Source organism: Melanostigma gelatinosum, assembly GCF_949748355.1.
Source record: "Melanostigma gelatinosum genome assembly, chromosome: 2".
Lineage (NCBI taxonomy): Eukaryota > Metazoa > Chordata > Actinopteri > Perciformes > Zoarcidae > Melanostigma > Melanostigma gelatinosum.
The window spans coordinates 907,325-927,585 of NC_136635.1; the positions used below are offsets into that span (position 1 = coordinate 907,325).

Below are 20,261 nucleotides of genomic sequence, written 5' to 3' on the forward strand. Positions count from 1 at the left end.
TTAACACACTCATATAGTGGAAAAGGCAGTAAATCAAACAACGTTCTTTGTTTTGTCGATAATATTGGCCAATTGAAACAAATATATTGGTATCAGCGGCTGATAAGTAACAAGAAATTGCAGTACAGAAAAACAAAAAATATTATTGAGACCATTTAGACAGAAATCTAGAACAACCGTGGTGATGTCACCTGTTGTTGATGTAGTTTATTTGTAAATGGTGTATATCGTGTCCCACACTCTTATCAGTACTGATGCTTGTACTACCACTATCACACATGTGTTTCTGCTCTTTTAAACCTGCTCTCATGTGTTCAGGGTAATTGATTATACACATTACAGTACATTTATTTCACTGACAATGTTATCCAAAGTAGACTGCGGACTAGGGGGGGATTTCTAGGCACCTCACGATTCCATTCCCATTCAGAGGGCTGCGATGCGATTATAAAACGATCATCTCGAACATTTTTTCATACATGATTTTTTTTTCTCACAGTGACTATCTGCTATTTTTAAAACAGCATATTTGTAATGATTCATAATTTAAAAAAAGATGAATTTACTTCCATTGTCTTTTATTAATTGAATATTTGTGACAAATAAAAGAGAGGGTTGAACCGGTATACCGCCCAGCTCTAGCTCCCGTGCTTACAGTCGATTGGACCCGGCTGCATGTCGCTCTCCATGCTCCTGTCTTACAACACTTTTTCCCCTCCTTCTCTTCTGGCACCATCTTTGGCTGACACCGTCACAAGCCAAGCTGCTTCAACTTGAACTCTGATATGTAAAACCCCTTCTTAAACAACAAAGAAAATAAAACTCTTCAGAAAGCAAAAGGCTGCATATTACCATTCCCTTAGGCATTCTTCCTTTTCAAGGAAAAGTTCATTTTAAATGCATAACAGATTTCCACTTAATGAAATAATAGTGCTGCACTAGGCTGCACACTCCGAACTCTAAAGATCTGACTCTCTTTCTCGCTGAACCACATCAGATCACAGTCTGCTGAGACGCCTCCAGCTCACATATTTACGGTGACGTCTCATAAACAATCACAGCACGGTGCCGTCTGACTCATGGTGTCTTTTAGAGGATCAGTGAGTTGGCGCCTTGGTCAGGTCTCTTCACAGTACATAGTGATGTAGCAAAGTGGTTCTTTGGTCTGTGTGGATAGCAGTAACGTTTTGGGCTGGGTCTGTTCTTCAGAAGATGGGCTGCTTCTTTTAGCTCCAGTGAAGGGAAGGTTTTGATTAGTTTGAGTTGCATTTTAGGCATTTGATTGTTGTTTAGGCTGATCTAACAACATTTATGGTTTTTCAATGACATGTTCAACTATTTGTAGCATACATTGCTATGAAACTGCAATACAGAGAGCAGCAGAGCAGTAAGAAGCACCTCTAGAAGTTCAGAACAGACCAGATGTGTGTTGAAATGTCCGGCGCTTTTTCTCTCGGCTTATCCCTCAACATAATTCGCTTCTTTGCTGATAAAAAATAAACAATAAATTGGCAGATCTTTGAACAGTTTAGTGTAGTATTTCCCAAAAAGGACAGAATGGCATGTATTGGGGCTGATTCTCTCTCAGACTACCTTAACACAGTCCTTTGTTTGATTCTCTTCACTGGTTTCCATTAGTAGCATACACCCAACCAGCTTCAGGATTTATCTGTGATTGCAGCTGAGGGAGAGTACACAGCTGCCTTGATGGTTTTTGGTGGTGAGCAGTTTGTCACAGGGGTTGAAGACGTGGGCAACATCAAATTCTCATCATCAGTGCCTAATGTGAAGCAGCTGTCTGAGGAGACTCGGCCACAGCTCGATTCTTCCAAGTCAGTCCTCTGGGAGGAGGGAAGAAGAATGATGCTGATTCAACATTGATTCAACATTTGTTTTGCATTAGGCCTCTCTCTCTGCTGCCAGCGGTGACTAGTGACCTAGATCTTTAGCAGAACACTGACTGAATGATTTTACTGAAATCAACCACATGGCAGAGGCCAGCTGGGTTCATGTCAGTGCAACGCAGGTCTCATCATGAATAGTGACACCGTGTCTTGGAGAGTTCTGTTAAAGTTGATGCTGACTTTTGGTGATTCTTTAGCCTGGTTGTATAGGTTTTTCTTCTTTGGAGATAGATCAAGATGGCTTTGGCCTAGAGACTGGTAGCAGGGGGAAAAACAGAAATTGCACATAAGACCTGGACCTTCAGAAACAGCAGTAACAAAAAACAGTCCAGTTTCTGGAGAGTTTTGGAATATGTCACAGATGGAGTTAAACAATAGTTCAATCAGGAGAGACCAGTCAGATGAAGAAAAGATAATTGTTTATTATTAAGATGATATGTGATGATAAAGTCTTGACAGAGTCTTTGGTAAACATTATTGCAGTGTATTTGAATGACAACCTGCCAGGAAGTAAACATAGACCCAAGTTGTTGCCGAGCAGTTCAGTTCAGTTGAAACAGTACTCACATAATTTAGCATTCTTGAATGTTTTAATTTTATTTGTTATTTACTTGTACTTTACTTGTTAGTTTCAAATTGGACATCTTCAATATTGTTTGAAGATGTTTTTATGTAAGACTATAGCCCAAAGTTCTTTCTTTAAGTATTCTTAAAGTTCTTTAATTAACAAATGGAAAGCAATGTTATATTTGTCTCCTCCCCTTTTCTTTGATCCGAAGCGTGATCCGAACCGAACCGTGAGGTTTCCGTTGCACCCCTATTACACTGAAGCATTTTCTCTGAGCGTCTAACTACGATGTGTATGAGTTAACATCGTATTTTCATGAAAGCCCGGTGTGTTTCATGTAGACACTAAAGCGTTCCTTCTGTATCACTGGGGCTGAGAACCGGCTGGTTCAACTGTGTTTTAAAAACCAGAATGTTTGGGATATAAGTCCCTGAAAAAGCAACACCTGTGGCGACAGCTTTGGTAGGAGAGTGTGGTGGTGCAGTTCAGTTGTGAGACAGGCAACTATGGCAAAAGTGATGCTTTTGGTTTCCCTGTTACATTGACATATGAAGACTTCAAAATGAAAAGAAGAGTCCCACCTACAGTAGGGACACGAGACCAGCATCAGATCTGTTGGTCCCCCCTGAAGAAGGCACTGGCAGCTGGTTGTCTGAGAAATTACACACCAGGTTTATATTAGCACAGGGAATAAAATCCAGTGTGATTAAAAAAATACCCAAACATTACTGGGAAATGGAATTAAAGTATCAACGCACTCCTCAACACTGTGCTCATCATCTACAGTTTACACGGACAAATGCATAAGAAGGCAGCAAAACACACATGGTGGACGTTCTGAATGAGAACATGATATATGTGTTCATACACATGCCGAAACAACCTGAGCACATGTCCTGCATCGTTAATTAGAGCTACTGCATTGCTTGGGCTGATCGTGGTTTAAGGAGCAGTTCATGTTGGGACTGTTTTATGACCTGGTTGGAATGTAACTATTTGCTTTGATTGAACATTTTTGGGGGATATTAGTAGTTTTAATGATGTATTATCAGCTGCTCAGAGCTAGTGTTTGGATGTTAAACAGCTCATAATTCATCTCTAATATCTGTTTTATATGAATGTTAAAACATCTCCTTCAATCAACTGGATTTATTCAAGTTTCTTACCAAAAACTACATTCTATAAGATTACATTTGAACACATCATGATCATTTTAAAATGTACCTTTGTCCAAAACTCATTTTTACTGTTTGGGTCTTGAGCACATCATAATCTGACTAAATGGAACCTCCGCACATTAGCCTCATTATCAGCAGGACTGTGCTGCCACCCGGCTGCTAACAGCTAACAGCTAACAGCTAACAGCTAACAGCTAACCTTATCTAGCTCTCCTCCTGCCGATTTGTTGTGTGCAATGTAGAATTATCAGGGATCAGCGACAAGAAAGCATTAATGCAGATCTCCTCATCGCATATTTTACTGATTATCAGCGCCCAATGAAGACCACATTTATTTTTCACCTACCATCGACCAACTGCACGAGGCGTTCCACTTGCTGTAAAGCACCGTTTACTTGACGTGGGCAAGTGTTGATGTCAAGAATGATGGTTAGAGTCCTGATGGACAGGTGTCATTTCCAAAGCTCCAGAATGGCCATCGGTGGCCGTGTTTCACAATGACACCGAGGCTGGATTCATAATTAAAAAATGAATCTTTCTCTCATAATTGTCAACTTTCATCTCTACTTTATACTGTACCAAAATGGTACCCATGATTGTTTTTCCCCTGAACTACCAGACAATGTTCCTGTATTACTAATGTATAAGTGCTGGTCTTGATTTGAGAGGAAGCTGGCAAAGGGAGTTCAGAATCCCTACATTGAGTCTTGTTTTGTCTCTAAGGCATAATGCATGTGTTGTCTGATGTTGAGTAAGCTGCTGCTGCTGAATGAATTGACCTTGATGTGAAGAGAAACTGAATTGGGCCACTATTGCTACACATCTAGCCTACTTGTGCGCATTGTGTGGCGTTCCCTGATGCTCCCGTTTCATCAGGCTCTTCCTCTGCCGTCCTTGACACAGTTTCCAGTCCCAGCCGAGGCCGTGACACATTCTCCACCTCATCAGTCCTCCTCCCTCACAACCCCCTCCTCTCCTCTCCTTCTTTCTCCTTCACTGTCTCTCTCTCAACTTGGCTGCTCTAGATTTGTTCTCCTCAAACATAGTCTCAGGTCTTTGAAGCTCACATTAACGAGTCAGTTAGTCTTTGTCAGCAAATGTGTGGCCAGAGCAAAGGAAAAGAACATAATTTAAAACCTTTACGGTCACTCCACATCATGATCTTCTCTTGCAGAGTTCATACAAAATCAGCAACAGTTTACATCCTCCCATGTGATTCCCCCAGTTAGGCTTAATGTCTGTCTTGATTTTGTCTCCCCAGAAGTGTGTTGGAGTAGAAACACAACAAGATGAAAAGATGATATAATGTGTTTGACCTGTATGTGTTCACAGTTTTTCTCTGAACCTCCTCTGTGGTAGTTCCTGCTACAGTAGTGGTCCCCAGTGATGACATCAGCACCAAACGGCATCAGAGACAATCACAGAGATCGTTTGAAGTAAAAAATCGGCCAGTGGGATGAGACACTGACGTTTGAATATCTTTTGGAATTCATTGCATTTAGTAGGTGCAAAGTAATCATAGGCAGTCTCACCAAGTCCAGTATTTATCCAAGACGTACTGGAGTTAAACACTCCTGGTTTTATATTTGAGGAAAGAAAAGATGCAGGCAGTCCTCTATAAATAAAAATTAAGAATTGAAATTCGAGTGAGGACCAGCCTTTTTTTCACAATACTACACAGTGAGAATGATGATTGAGATGATTTTCTCTGTCAATCTTTGTAAACTGCACGTGTCATGTGGAACTGAAGGCGATACAGGGAGCCACTCTCTGAGCACTGCTGCTCCTCCTCCTGGCTTTGTGGCTATTCTAACCTGTTAACGTGAGCCATGGAATTAAACCAAGAGGTTCCACTACACACACAGACACACACACACACCCACAAACACACACGCACGCTGCTCAGGTAGGTGGTGTGGCCCAGGTGTTAGCTGTCTAGTGTCTGCCTAGTGGAGCCTCCTACAAGGGGAGCTCTAACTTGGTTCCACAGCAGACACTCTGACAAGGCTGTCTTTTGTTGGCGAGGCCGATTATCTCAAAATGACTTTAACCTGCAAGGTGAATTCGTGTGGAAACTTGAAAAAAAAAAAAAAACCGGGTTTTCATGTCCTACATCAAGTCTGCACACAGCCTCACCCCGTCATGCAGTGGTTCTGATAGTAATTATGGTACTTGTAAAATGTGTAGTCATAGTAGATTAGGCAATGGGAGTGGTAATGAGTGTTTGTGATTTTACTTGTCTGTCACAAAGTCGTCCTGAGTTAACCATCTGCTGATCAGTAGGAGAAAACTCCAGAGGCTGGAGGCAGGTCAGCTCTGAGCGGTGTAAAATTAGAAAGTCGCCGGCCTAAATAGATACCCAACTGTGTGCGTGTGCGGGTGTGTGCGCGGGTGTTGGCTGCAGGCAGATGGCTGTAGAACATGGCGGCAGAGCCCCACAGGGTTTGGCCTATTTTCTGCTCACCTCCATTGTTTCCCCTCTGTTCAGCGTACCTGGTCTCAGACAGATTCAGGGCCTGGCTGACTTCATCCCACAGCATCACTGATATCTCAGAGCAATCAGCCATAATGAGTATCTTCATGGCTCCCTCTCATGCTGTGTTCTCACGCTGTGTTACTGCTGGCTGCCTGCCCTCATTCTTCGTGTGGGCCAATCGCTGCAGGCATGCAGCATTAACACAGCCGGTAGATGACGGGAGTGAGGAGTGAAAGTGGATGCTTCACTTGTTTTAGGAGCAGAGGCTGACTGCAACAGTACCGCAGGGATCCAGGGACCAGTGTTTTACAGATGTGGAGAACAACGTGAGGACTGTAGTAGACAATGAAACAGGAGACAGCAGAATAAGCACTAGAGGAGGGACAGGAACAAATTATCAGTAGCAGTATCAAATGGTCAGTAACACTGATATACATTAACAGATTCTTGTTCATGTGGTAATATCTAATGTGTACATTGAGTTGTTTTACGTTTGCAGATATTTCATACTTCTAAACTGTACTATTGTGGTTCATGTACTTGAACACACATTAGTATAAGAAGCCATCAGATGAAAGCTTTGATACATGTTTTATTTTCTTAATGCAGAGTCATTCAATTGTCAAAGTAATAACCAATTTAAAGATATAACAAGCTACAATTACCTAAAAATAATCCATCTCAATCATCACTTGTGACCCACTCGAAGTGTGTGGTGGAATCTGTATCTGCAGAGACCCTGCCCTCTGTCTGTACTCTCTCTTTCCTTCTTATTGTGCTGTGTTCCCCCAGCCAATAAGCAGCTTGTGCAGCCTGGTCTCCTTCCCAGGCCGACACCCCCGCTTGTCACGCTCCTCGGTGTACCGAGGTTTGAGGCATGGCACTCTTCATATAAAGCGATACAAAGCAGCACCGGACAGGTTGTGACATCGTTCTGTGTGTTTGTGTTTCCTCTGTCCCTCTGCTGTGTGCTGCTATCTGACCTATCTGTCTCTGCTATCTATCTCAGTGACCAAGTGGAGACACAGACAGCCCACAGCTGGATGAAGTTTCATTCATTCAAGATCCGGTACCTTCCCTCAGACTTGTATGGATGCGTTTATTCGTGCTTTTGAACATAACCGCAATAAAACAATCTGCTGATTAGATTTTGGCAGTCAAAGGTCACTGTTCCCCACAAAACACATTTTGGTCATAACTCAAAAATGTATCGATTATTAATTGTGTTATAACATTTTCACACAAATGTCAAATATGATCAAATACTTAAATTATGTAATTTCGGACAGACATACATTTAAAATGCCACCTGACTGTTTGGCGGAGGCCAACATCCGCAAGCCATTTTTTGGTCGACTACACAGCAGTGTTTGTACTAACTGGTGTAAGGAGAGGAACTTTAAGGATGCCACTAACTGAATGCTTGTAAAAAGCAGTGTAATTCAGAGCACAGTATTAAACAAGTATTCCAATCATCACATGTTTTAAAACTGTTTCGTTCGTGATACATGTTTATGATGTGGCATTAGTGGTCTCGTTTTTATTTGAGAAAAATGGCATATATCATTATAAATAACCTGTGACATGATGATGTTCTATGCCATATCGTCCAGCAGTGGTAATATAATAAGTTGTGTGTTATTTATGTGTGTAGTTCCCTCACTACTACTTACTGATGCATTCACAATATGCTCATATCTAGGCTATCTAGGCATATCTAGGCAGAGGGGACACCAACCTCTCTCTCTACATCTGGGAACAGCAATGGCTGATAACTATAAGCACACTGGAACGAGGAGAGACCATAAGCAGAGCATGGCAGAGAGTTATGAGCATACGCAACCCAAATGAGCGCAGACCTGTCTCCAGCTCCAGACGGTGGCACCTAGCAAAGGAGCAGAACGCCTTCCAGAACTGAGACAAAACCACGCCCCTAGGGAAACCATGGAGACGAAAGACATGGCACATCACCTCTGCCGTTTCCTTGGCGGGGGGAAACTTAGGCAGGGTAACTCAATGAACCATTTTAGAAAATCTGTCCACAACTGTCTGAATGGGGGCGTTAACTTCCAAAGGCGGTAGCCCTGACCAGGGACTCGCCCTCCTTCCTCTCTATGGCACGCCACCAGAACAGCTTTTGAATAAAACACATGGTCTGCCGAACTGCTGGACGGCAGGCGAGGCAGGAAGTGTCGGCCCAGTGGATGACTTGGGCCTGTTGGGAGACTTGGCTATGTGGATATACTCCAAATTCTTGTGATCAGTCCACACAAGGAATGGTTTGATCGGCCCCCTCCAGCCAGAGCTGCCACTCCTCCAACGCCACCTTAACTGCCAGCAGCTCTGTTTCCTACATCGCAGCTCCTCTCTGCAGCTGAGAGCTTCCTGGACAGGCAAGCAAACGGGTTAAGCTTGATGTGTCCGAGGGAGAGCGTATATCGTTGCATATAGCGTCCAATATGGAACTCCTCCGGAGCTTCTGGAATGCCAACTCAGCCTGGGAAGACCACTGAAACTTGACATGAGGGCATGACATGCTGTCTCCACACCTTGCTGAGATCTGAACTCAATGCAAGCCAGGCCACCTCGGCATGTGGAGTGGCTGATCGGATCTGAGTGCGAGCTAGATCCGATCTAAGATTGTACAGACTTGAGAGTTAATATGTCCTGGCATAATGAGAAAAGTCCCATTGAAAAGAAAAGTGGCTAAAGAAAGAGTCTCTTGAGAAACGATGAATTCAAAACCAGGCCACTTGGAGCTACATGTAGCAGGAGAGCCTATTGTGGGATCAAACAGCCCTCGGGTCAACCATCCCAGCTGGAAAACTCCTGCTACTTTAGAGAGCCAGTTATCCAGCTTAACCCGCTATCCAGAAGTATATCAATACTTTTTAGTTGTCTTCTTAAAAATGTCTCCACTAATTTTGCTGAGAAATTACATCACAGTTTATTTGTCTGGGTGAAAGTACAAGTCTTTCATTGTGTCTGGAAATTGGTGGGAAGAACATGTACATCAGTGCTGTAATATACAGTGCCAGTAATACAATGTTTTAAACAAATAACTTGAGTAAAGACTTTATTATATTATAGATGATTAGTGGCATGTGGATGGTCAGCCAAAGTCTTGCCATCCAACCAATGCCCTTACTGCTGCCTTCTTCATTCATTCTGGTATGTCGGATTTGTGCAACTCCTATTCTGATGCTACCATTCTGAATGTAGCCCCAGTCCATCATTTTATGATCAATAGTTTGTTGAATCAACCACCCACTTTCAAGTTCACAAGAATTCTGAAGGCAGCATCCAGCTCAGATGTGAAAATATGCATTGTTCAGAAATGTTTTTCTTGTGTTTCTAATAATTATCTTGAAGTTATTCATGAAAACTCTACATCTGGTTCAGAAGATCACACCTGAAATAGAAGCTATAACAAAGGCCTCTATGATATGTAGCTAGTAACTACTTTTAAGTCAACACGACAAGTTACTCATTACTGCCATAATGGCTTAAAATAGGCTAAATATCATGATGCTTAAATGTTTTTATACAGTTCTTCTTGCAGGCTCTAATGATGTTTTGCTCCTCATGCTCAAATCTAATTCTGCTATTACAAAATATTGCATGTGCGCTTTTAAAGGTCGGCCTGCAGTTGCTTGAACTTTTGTTTTGTGCCCTCTCACATCTTTTATTGTCAATATACTTCCAGAAAGCTTTTCAAAGACATTCCTGAGAACAAGAAACATTCACAAGAACACAATCGGCAAAACATTCACGATTTCTCACTAGACAGAAAATCATTAGATTATGAAGCTTGAAAATCTCCAAAGGGAATGCAAGACTCTAGCTTGCAGTTTGTTCCATTTAAAAGCTAGTAGCTAAAAACACTTCTGCCAACATTAGTACATGAGGAATATCTGAGGTTAGGTAGTTACTAGACCTAAATGACAAAAGCGATGCTCACCAGTAGAGCTTTATCAATAAATAACATGAGATGGCTGTACGGATCTCCATCCAACCGTGTGATTAAGAGAACAATGACGAGTGTAAGATTTGTCAGTAATAATGATACGTAATGTACCGGTACTATGATACTGTTATAGGGTATAACAGCTGAAGTGTTGATGGGGTGGCAAGACAGTACAGAATTCTAATGGTAAGCTGGCTTCACTGAGCACCATCAGCAACAACAGATCTATAGACTGTGGAAGTAAGATTTTATGATTAACTGTATCATGCTTTAAGAAGTCAATGAAGAAGATATCGACAGGGGAGAGAATGGGCCTCGTTCACAAACAGTGTGTATGCACAACCGACCTTGAGCTTTACAGCGGCCCTCACCTGGACCTCGCCGCCTCCCGGGGCCGTGGTGCTCACTGTGCCCTCTCTCTCTGAGGGAAGAGCTCAAAAACAATGGTTTCACATTAGGCCTAGGTTGCAAACTCAGTTCAAACTCTGCAGTGTACCTTTTCATCGTATTTAGCGCTGATGGTACCATAGTGATTATAGATGGAAGGGTTTGCCGAGGAGACTAGCATAGCTTGCTATCCAAAACATGTAACTTGTCATTCGCTGGTCAAAAACCTTGTAACTTAATTTGAGCTTGTAACATAAGAATTCATGCAAGTACTGTATGTGACCATATGTAAACTGAATTATTTGAAATGAATGGTCACTTTTGTATTAATTTGATATTTAAGCAACACAATAAAAAGTAACTGCACTCTGGGGGGTGCCTGTCTGAGAAAATGATCCGGGTGTTTGGTCACATGTTTGGTCACATTTTTCTTAAATACACTACATGTATTATAATTTATAAAAATATTAGTGCTGGACAACGATTACAATTTTTAATCGCATGATTTTTTGCGGTTAATCGCATTGTTATGCGCAAAGTTCAATAATGATTCAAAAGTAGTGTATTGCACACTTTTATTTTAAAAATACTGCTATATGAACAAAAGTGCAACAACATTTGGTTTGAAAACACTTTAAACAAATAAGGTTCTTTTTAACAGCAGTATTCCCTTTACACAGTAGCAGTTATAATACAGTTATAATGATTCTGATAATAGATATTCAGCTGGTGTTCACAACTGTATCTTCATGTGTGTAAGAGATGCAATTTGAAATATACACCTTGAAAACTGCAAACCTATCTACGTCATGTTAGAGAGAGAGAGAGAGAGAGAGAGAGAGAGAGAGAGAGAGAGAGAGAGAGAGGTTCCATACCGGGCGTGTCACCCGGGGGGGGGGGGAGCGGCAGCAGAAGGAAGTGACGCCACACAAACACAGCTGTTCACCGCTCGCTGCCCGGTTTTTGTGTTAAAAATGTCCGCTTAAAAATAAAAAAAACTGCATTAACGCACGATAATATAATTGTCTGCGTTAATTAATTAACGCGTTAACTTTCCCAGCACTAAAAAATATTTTTCCCATTATCTTATCCAATCAGATTTCACCTCTGTGCCTCTAGGTAAGAAGAGAGGCCCAAGGCCTGCAGACTCACAAGTGAATCCCTTTGCAGTTTAAGTAAATGAGGACCATATTGTTGATTGCCATAGTCTTCAACCAATCAGATCTTTAGTTCGACATGTTGGGCGTATTCTTTGACGTGTCAGAGCCTGCTAGCTGGCCTACAAGTACGTCAGCATTACGTGCAGCTCAGTTTCCATGTGCAGCTCTGCAGTGAGGTGCAGTGTGCGCTGTGATTGGTCAGTAGGCGAGCACGTGACTATCGTGAAATGCAACTTAAAGTAGCCAGCAAAGCTTAGTCGGAGTAGTAAGAGTTCAAATTGAAAGATATGGAAGAAATTATGACATTTTTTGCATTTTGCTGGGTGTTGATTTTTTTTTTTACCTAGCTTTGTTATTTTAACACTCAATGGCTGAAGGAGGAGGAGAAACGGATTTGTGAGTTGGGATTTAACCGTTGGATTAAACTCTTGGTTAACAAAGAAAGGAGCATGCAGTTTGTCTTTAAGTGAACAGCATTTGTAAGTCAACTGCGTTTGTTTTTTTACATCTAATGTCTGAATGGCCCTCGAGTGTGTAGGTGTTCCGCTGCAGTGTTGCTGGATTGATTTCTCATGCTCTGTTGTCATATGAATGTATGTGACTGGTTCTTGTGAGTTTGTTGTTGTCATTGTGTTAATTATATAGATTTGGACTGTATGCATTGTCCGTTAATTACGAAGCATACCGTCATGCGTGGAGTTATTGTTTGTTAAGCTAGTTTAGCCTAGCCTCCTAGAAGTGCGGGGCCTCAGCTGTTTTCTATTTTTTTTTGTTCCGGTTCAGAGGTCACACAGCCCGTTGTCTCCTACGTAAGCGCAGAACACATTATATTTCCTACAATTTAAGCTGTGGCGCCATCATGAGGAGATGTTTCAGCTGCAGGACAGCAGTGAAAGCCCAGGTATAAAATGCACGTCCCGCCACTGCCATAAACACATTGTCTTTCAAGTCTCTGAATTCTAATGAATGAAGCGACTCAGCATTTATAACTCTAACACTACTACGAAAACGATCTCCGTCCACGCGGCATTTCAGCATTGTTGATCTCTGTCCACACTAAAACGCCTGAAACCAAATATCACATGATTATTCACGTACACTGGGCATGCGGTGGGTGCCGGTGTAAACAGGAAGTAGATTGGTTGCTTAGTTAAACAAAATACAACAGAGTAATAAAGTAGTCTTTAAGGATCGAGGGGCCGACCTATTCAATTAATTTCTATGTTTATATACTATGAACATTATTTACTGTAATTTGTGTTCAATGTTCAATTGTATTAAAAGGGTTTACACTTGAATTGTAATCTCTATTAATTGTTCAGATTTTTTTACTGAAAAACTACTGGCCCAAATACCGCCAAAGAAGAACGCATTCAATTTGGGGCTGTTCCAAATGTTGGGCGAACACACGGATTCTTTTCCACCATGTTATCATTGTGATATGTGAAGTAGGGTCTTTAGCCTTAGTGGAGGGCTGTGCTCTCAGAGTGTCCTTGATGTTGCAGTCTGTTGATGTTCTTCTCCTCTCCTCTCAGGTATCGGAGGTCTGGAGGAGAGCGTCTTGAAGTCGGCCACCCTGTCAACCTCCCCTGCCTGTCCGCCCTTCATCCCACTCAACTTTGAGGCCACACCCATTGTTCGGGTTGCCATAGAACCAAAACATCCAAGTAGGTCTTGGGAGGCACACACAAACCGATTTAGCTTTTGACTTTACATATTTCATATCATAAAGATTTTGGGTATTTTTGGTCTTAGAATAATGTATTGAATCGGTAACATCTGTAGACAACGTACACCACACTAATAATTTAATTTATTTGAAGAGGTGCATACTGATCACAGTGTGCCCATATGCAACACATTCTCACTCCAATGTGTCAAATATTGCTGCTTGCTCAGTGGCCCTAAGCTTCAAAATGTGATGCTCTACGTTCCCCTCTAGCATCCAAGTTGGACGTGTAAGAAACGGCTTGTCAATATACGCGCGTTTCAAATAAACTTCTGTCTTTATAGGAAGTTCAGTTTAGGCAACAAAACCACTCAGTGAGTTTTATGAAAAGAGCGTGGTTGATGTTAACTTGACTGACCAATGTACTCGCTGACAGTTTTTGAAGCGCCCTAACAAAAGACCCAGATTAGAGGCTGATCCGCATTGACTCAGTGCTCAAGTGCTTTGTGTGAACTGTTCAAAGATGTGAGCCTAGCGTCTTAAAGGTGCATACAGACGCATTCCAGATAATGCCTCAAGAAGTACATCCTCTGCTGAGCCTTCCTGGTGATGGAGCTGATGTTAAGCTCCCACTTGAGGTCCTGGGATATGAAGCGGAAGGACTCCACTGCGTTGACGGGGGTGTCACACAGGGTGATGGGGGCAGGTGGGGCTGTGTTCTTCCTGAAATCCACAACCATCTCCACTGTCTTTAGAGCGTCACCAGATGGTCAGTCTCCCACCTGTAGGCGGACTCATCCCCACCAGTGATGAGTCCAATGAGGGTGGTGTCATCCGCGAACTTCAGGAGCTTGACGGACTGGTGACTGGAGGTGCAGCTGTTGATGTACAGGGAGAAGAGCAGAGGGGAAAGAATGCAGCCTTGGGGGGAACCGGTGCTGATGGTCCTGGAGGCTGGAGGCTTTGCAGTAGGGATGTTAATATTAACAGTTAAAATTATATTAAAAATCATAAACCGAGCAAACCTAGCGGAGCAGCTTGTCACATAAAGAAGAATGGCGCTGGTCCACCTTAAAGGTCAGCTCACCATAAGTGCGCCGGAACAGCTGATAACTTCCGGGATAACAGATTTCACTTTAATCATCAGCTGGCTGACACGGGACACATGGTACTTAGCTTGGGTCTCCTCACGGTACTTGAGGAGTTGTAGCATTTACTTACGATAAATAAACTACACACACTGAACTGCTACGTTCACAGCTGTAACTTTACTGCTGACGTCATACTCATCGTCACACACAATCTCTCTCTCGGCCGGACACTGGCTAACATGTTGTGTTGCATTTGCATCACGGACGTGTTGGATGTTTGCATGGATAAACACAACACTTAACACAGTGACTGATCGACATCAGGCAAACAGGTTGTAGGTTGTAGTGTGAAAACCACAATGACTTCAAGAGTCCTGATTGAAGACAGCAGGATTTGTAGTGTGAACAGTACAGCGGTCTGACACCTTTGAAAGTGGAGAAGTGTGAGCTTGGCTTAACAAGTGTCAAACGAGTCATGTGAGCCACGTGGCTCACGACAGATGCAACAAAATGTCAATGTTTTCATTTTTCACCGGACATGAACAACTGTCTCCTGGGTGAAAATCAATGCAATTTCAATTCAAATAATTTGTATAGCCCAAAATCACAAATCCGTACAACATACAACATTCTCTGTCCCAGGACTCCTTGCATCGGAAAAGGAGAAACTCTCCCTAAAAACCCTTTACAGAGACCCAGGTCTGCAGACCGAGGCCTGCATCCATTTGCAGTTTAAGTGAACGGGGACGATATTGTTGATTGTCATATTCTTCAACCAATCAGATCTTTAGTTTGACATGTTGGGCGTATTCCTTGACTTATCAGAGCCTGCTCGCCGGCCTATAATGATGTCAGCATTAGTGCAGCTCAGTGTCTGCCGCGAGGTGTAGAGTGCGCTGTGATTAGTCACGTGCTCGCCCACTGACCAATCGTGAAACTTAACAGCAGAGGCATGTCGGGTAGTGAATCACATCACGTGATGCAGCTCAGCCAATCAAATATGGGCATTCTGACTGAGTGAGATGCACCATGACACAGGGGGCTGAGACGAGGAAAGACACTGCAGAGCAGTACGTGCAATGCTCAAGTTGTGAAAGTAAAATCATAAGACTATCTCTTTGGGCCGCGACTTGTCATAAAGGAGTGCTGGTGGGTCCCACAGCCAGACCAGCTGAGAACCACTGTCCTCCATGAGCGCAGAAAACATTATATTTTCCTGAATATAAGCTTCTGCATTTTCCAGATGCTCTAGTACAGGGGTGCCCAATACGTCGATCGCGATCGACCAGACTATCGCGGAGGTAGTGCGGGTAGATCGCATGCCATTAAAAAAAAATTTGATGTCCGCATGGCATTTGCCACTTGATTTTCTAACACACGGGTCACCACGTATGCGCAGTCAACCGCGCGAGCTACTGCAAAACTCCGGCGAGCTAATTAGTTAGCCTTCCAATTTATTTATACTAAAGAAGCTAAAGCTGTAGCGCCATGATTTGGGAAACTTCCAAAACCTCGCGTCAGAACTGGAGACTCAATGAAGGCGTGTGCGTAACTTGACAGTGCGCGCTACAGAGCAGATTGACAAGTGTCTGTCAGAGTTTGACAAACGCTTTCGAGACTTTGCTTTACTCGAGCCAGTTGCTACACTTATGTGCTGCACATTTCGGGAAGATCTTGAGGTTGATTTACTTGCTGTTTCACCTGAACTCGTTTGGAGTGGAGGATGAGATTTTGACACTGCAAGCTGACATTCAGCTGAAGTCCAGGGCTCATGGACAGTTTTCTCACAGAGGGAAAACCCAAACATGAGGACATGTGATACCTTCCTGACTGCATTATTCGGCTCTACTCATTTATGTGAGTCAGCCTTTTCCCACATGAAGAACATTAAGTCCACACACCGTTCCACCATGACTGATGATCATTTGAAGTCTGCTTGAGGCGGGCTACCAGCAGCTACTGTCTGGACTATGCAACTCTGGCCAATCCCATTCAGTGCAAGTCATCAGAGTAAGGTAATGACCAAAAATGTACAGAATTATATTGTGCCATAAGGGTTCATGCAGTTATGCAAGGTACGCCAATATATATTGTAAATATAAAGTATACTCGGTATATATATAAATAAATAGATATTCAGCATTTTTAATGTAGGTAGATCATTTTGACTTGGTCATTTTAAAAGTAGCTCGCAAGACGAAAAAGTGTGGGCACCCCTGCTCTAGTACTATTCAAACGTATTGCAAGTCTCGTACCGAACATTACGTACATTTAATACGTACATAGGTACGTACATTTAATACGTACTTAGTTACAGCCTTAGAAACTGATAATATCTCTGACGCCATCATGTATTTCAGCTGCAGGACAACAGTGAAGGCCTAGGTATAAAATGCACGGCCCGCCACTGAGTTCGAGTAACAGACCACATATCAGCTATTATCACAATACATGCAAAAAGTAATCACAGACAGCTGCTCTTTAAAGTATAACAGTTTATTATGTTCCAATAATAATGATCTGTTCAACGAATATCTAAAACTAACAACTATACATTAATGAGCATGTTATCTAACAATCCACATATAGTGAGAAGCACTGGCCAAGTGACGTTACTGGATGAGTTGGGAATGAGAACAGGTTTCCATTTACATGTTATGTTCTCCTGTGGTACAGTGATGTATTAGCATGCTCAAGTCTATTTTACTTCATCGAATACGCAGTAAATAACTTTATTCCGAGGGAAATTATTGTGCAGCAGTTCCAGTACAAAGAAGGTAAGAGTGCAAATATAAAATATTAATAATGTGCCATTCCAAAACCGAACAGCTTTTAAGTGTGTAGACAGCAGCTCAGTGAGTGTGCACGTTGGTAGACTCCAATGATGACATTATACAAACTGGATATGCTCCTGATGTACAGACGGGCCAGGCATTGCAGGGACAGAACTCCTGGTAATAAAATGCATCCTGTGTTCACAACAAGGAGAGAAACTTCTAAATGCTGTTTGCATCAAAACTGTTCCTCGTTCAACAGTTAGTAAACAGCTCTGAGAGTTAGCCATTTTGTTCAGTGTTCTAGAACGCACTGTAAAAGCAGTGTAGACCGTTGGTCATGAAGCTCACTGTCGGGAAATCACATTCCCACACGTCTGCTTCTTTAGATCAGTGATTCTCAACTGGTGGGTCGCGACCCAAAAGTGGGTCTCGGACCCGTTTTCAGTGGGTCGCGGGCCTTTGACTGACAAAAAAAAAAATGTTGCGATTTTATTTTGAAGGGCATTTTTTATGCAGCGGAATTATTCCAGCATTTACGGCGCTTGTTCAGCGGTGCAGGAAAAACACCGACCAATGCGGTGTGAATCACATCACGTGATGCAGCTCAGCCAATCAAATATGGGTATTCTGACAAGTTTCCTGACTTGAGTGAGATGTACACATACCGTGACACACGGGGGAGAGACGAGGAGATAGAAAGCAGGGCAGGACTATTGTAGTGAGAGTTGTGATAGTCAAATCATAGGACGATTACCAAAAGAGACTCTGACTGGACAGACTCATAAAAGTGAATTCTTCTCACACTAATTTCTCTTTTTAGAAGATGAAAAAAATATTATATTGTGGCTTTTTCACTTCACACTGAATGAACTGAATGTAAAGCTGCAGATCATTTCAGTGAAAATAATTTTTCTAAAATTCATTTTGTGACATAATTTATTCTTTAATCCAGCCTTTATTTTTATTCCAGTCTATTTGAAATGAGAAGAACATTTATTTATGTATTTGTATGTGTTATTTATAATCCATCCAGCAATGTGAAAGTTCTACATTCGCTGGTCAAACAATAGACTGTTTTTTCTCCTTTCCAACTTTTTCTTTTGTGGTTCATGTTTCATCATTGAAATGCATTATGGTGCACATACTGTCCACTTAATTATATGATCAGACCATTCATGTTGTTATACGTATTGTTAGATCCTGGGGTACTTCTGGCCCGATACGGGGCTACTTACTGACTCAGCTCTCGATTAAAAGATTGTCGAGCTGGTGTTCTTGCGAGGGAACTCGCCTGGCTCTTCTAACTGCCGTTACTCCCGACGTCTACCCTGCTTCCTCCGGTCTGAGTGCACTCGGTCGAGGGGCCACCCTGACCCCGGGCGCTCCTACCAGTCGCGTCGGTTATGGCAGCTTCCCTCTTCTGGATACGTGCTCTTGGTAAATGCCAGGTTTAGGTTTTAACGGCTAGGATTACTTCTAAAACCGTAAGGGATTGTTAAGTGGATTCGGTCTCTAGGATAACCTTACAGAACTCAGTTGTTAGACATACAATGGATTTAACTTTTTACTGCCACGAGGAACTTTTACTACTTGAGCAAATAAATGCACTTGAGAATTTTACTTTAAATGCAGATTAGATATTTATTGCAGGTTATATTTAGTTAGTTTGCAAGGGTTAAGCTACAGCTCACATAAAATGTCACTACACTTGATTCGTTACTTTAATTTTCTTCTTAGGTTATACTCATTGGATTTAGATGCCGAGACAGCTCGGTTGGAGCTGGATTTCCAAAGGTGCGATGAAAAGGTTCTTTTGGAGTTGTTATGAGCGATGGTCCGGCCGGACCCTCGGACTCCTCCTGCTCTCGCAGCAGAGTTTGGCCAACAGTCCACAAGGCTCTGTACAAAGTCTTTCTAGGGCGGCGGTGTTCCTCCGTTGTTCAGTTGTTAAAGTCGAGCAGTGGGGAGAGCAAAATCTCCGTCTTTCAATTCTTTGTCCACGAACAGCGGTCTTCTTTCCGTGAACCGAGACGAAGTCCTCGAATACTTCAGTTGCAATCGTCCGTATCTTCTTCTCAGAGCGTCTGGACGGCTCGTATAGAAATCCCAGTTTGGGGCTTGCAAGCGTCTCCTTTTATCCTTGATTTGGGCTATCTGTTCCCCCCCCCCCCACTTATTCTGAACACATGATCTTCATCCCACCTTTTTGTGTGTGCGTTTGTCTCCGGAAAGCACCAGATCTTTCCCTCGCGGGTGTATGAGTCATCTCTTGCAGCAGAATTCCATGTCTCATGACTGTTTTTCCGACCCACACCCAAAAACATCTGTTCCTGACTCACTCGGTTTGCTGACACACTGTGACACACTTTTTCCACATCTCAGCTCCGGTACACAGAACATTATTATAATCAGTTTTTACATTTGTTAAATCACTCTATGCTTTAAACATTTGTTATATAATGATCATAAACCTTATCTTTCGAATACACTTTAACTATTGATTTCTGAGTATATGCTTCATGCTTTTATATCCTGTCTTTCCCCTGAACGTGTATGCATGTATCCAAGGCGGCTTTCTCTGTGAGCTCAACTCTTCTTGACAGTATACTCAAATAGCGTTGGGTCGATTGATTGACTTATAGATGGCCATGTGACTGGCTGAGAGTGTATTTCTTGATCACCACACCTTTAAATCTATCTTCCACTTCACTCAGCCATTTTGGACTTTGTGCTGCTGCATATTCATGAACCAAAATAGAGCAGGTCGTCCTTTAACCAGGAACTTGGCGGTTGGATCCACAGCTCCTATGTCCTTCTGTGAGACACTGAACCTTCACTGCAGCCTGCTGCTCCCATTGCTGAGGATGGATTAAATTCAGAGGTCACATGGCATCTATGTTATGATTGTTGTAATGAAGTTTAGGTTTTGAAGTTTAAGTCTGTGATGGTTTTTGTGTTGACACTATTAAAGTAGACCTCTTCATCTTGTTGGTTGAAATTTGCTGTCATATTTTTGTGTTCTTTCATGTACATGAGTACATACTTATATAATGAAGGTATATTGCACTGGACAACTCATGTTGG

The 20,261-nt window shown here is 42.4% G+C and overlaps 1 protein-coding gene across 3 annotated transcripts in view; it reads left to right on the forward strand.

Annotated features, from left to right (window-relative positions):
- efl1 (elongation factor like GTPase 1) overlaps nucleotides 1–20,261 on the forward strand; it is a 119,829-nt gene that overhangs the window by 52,784 nt on the left and 46,784 nt on the right. For all 3 annotated transcript variants that reach the window (XM_079284718.1, XM_079284716.1, XM_079284717.1), the window contains one exon: nucleotides 13,176–13,307. In XM_079284718.1, the coding sequence (XP_079140844.1) occupies nucleotides 13,176–13,307 (132 nt within the window). The remainder of the gene's footprint in view (nucleotides 1–13,175; nucleotides 13,308–20,261) is intronic.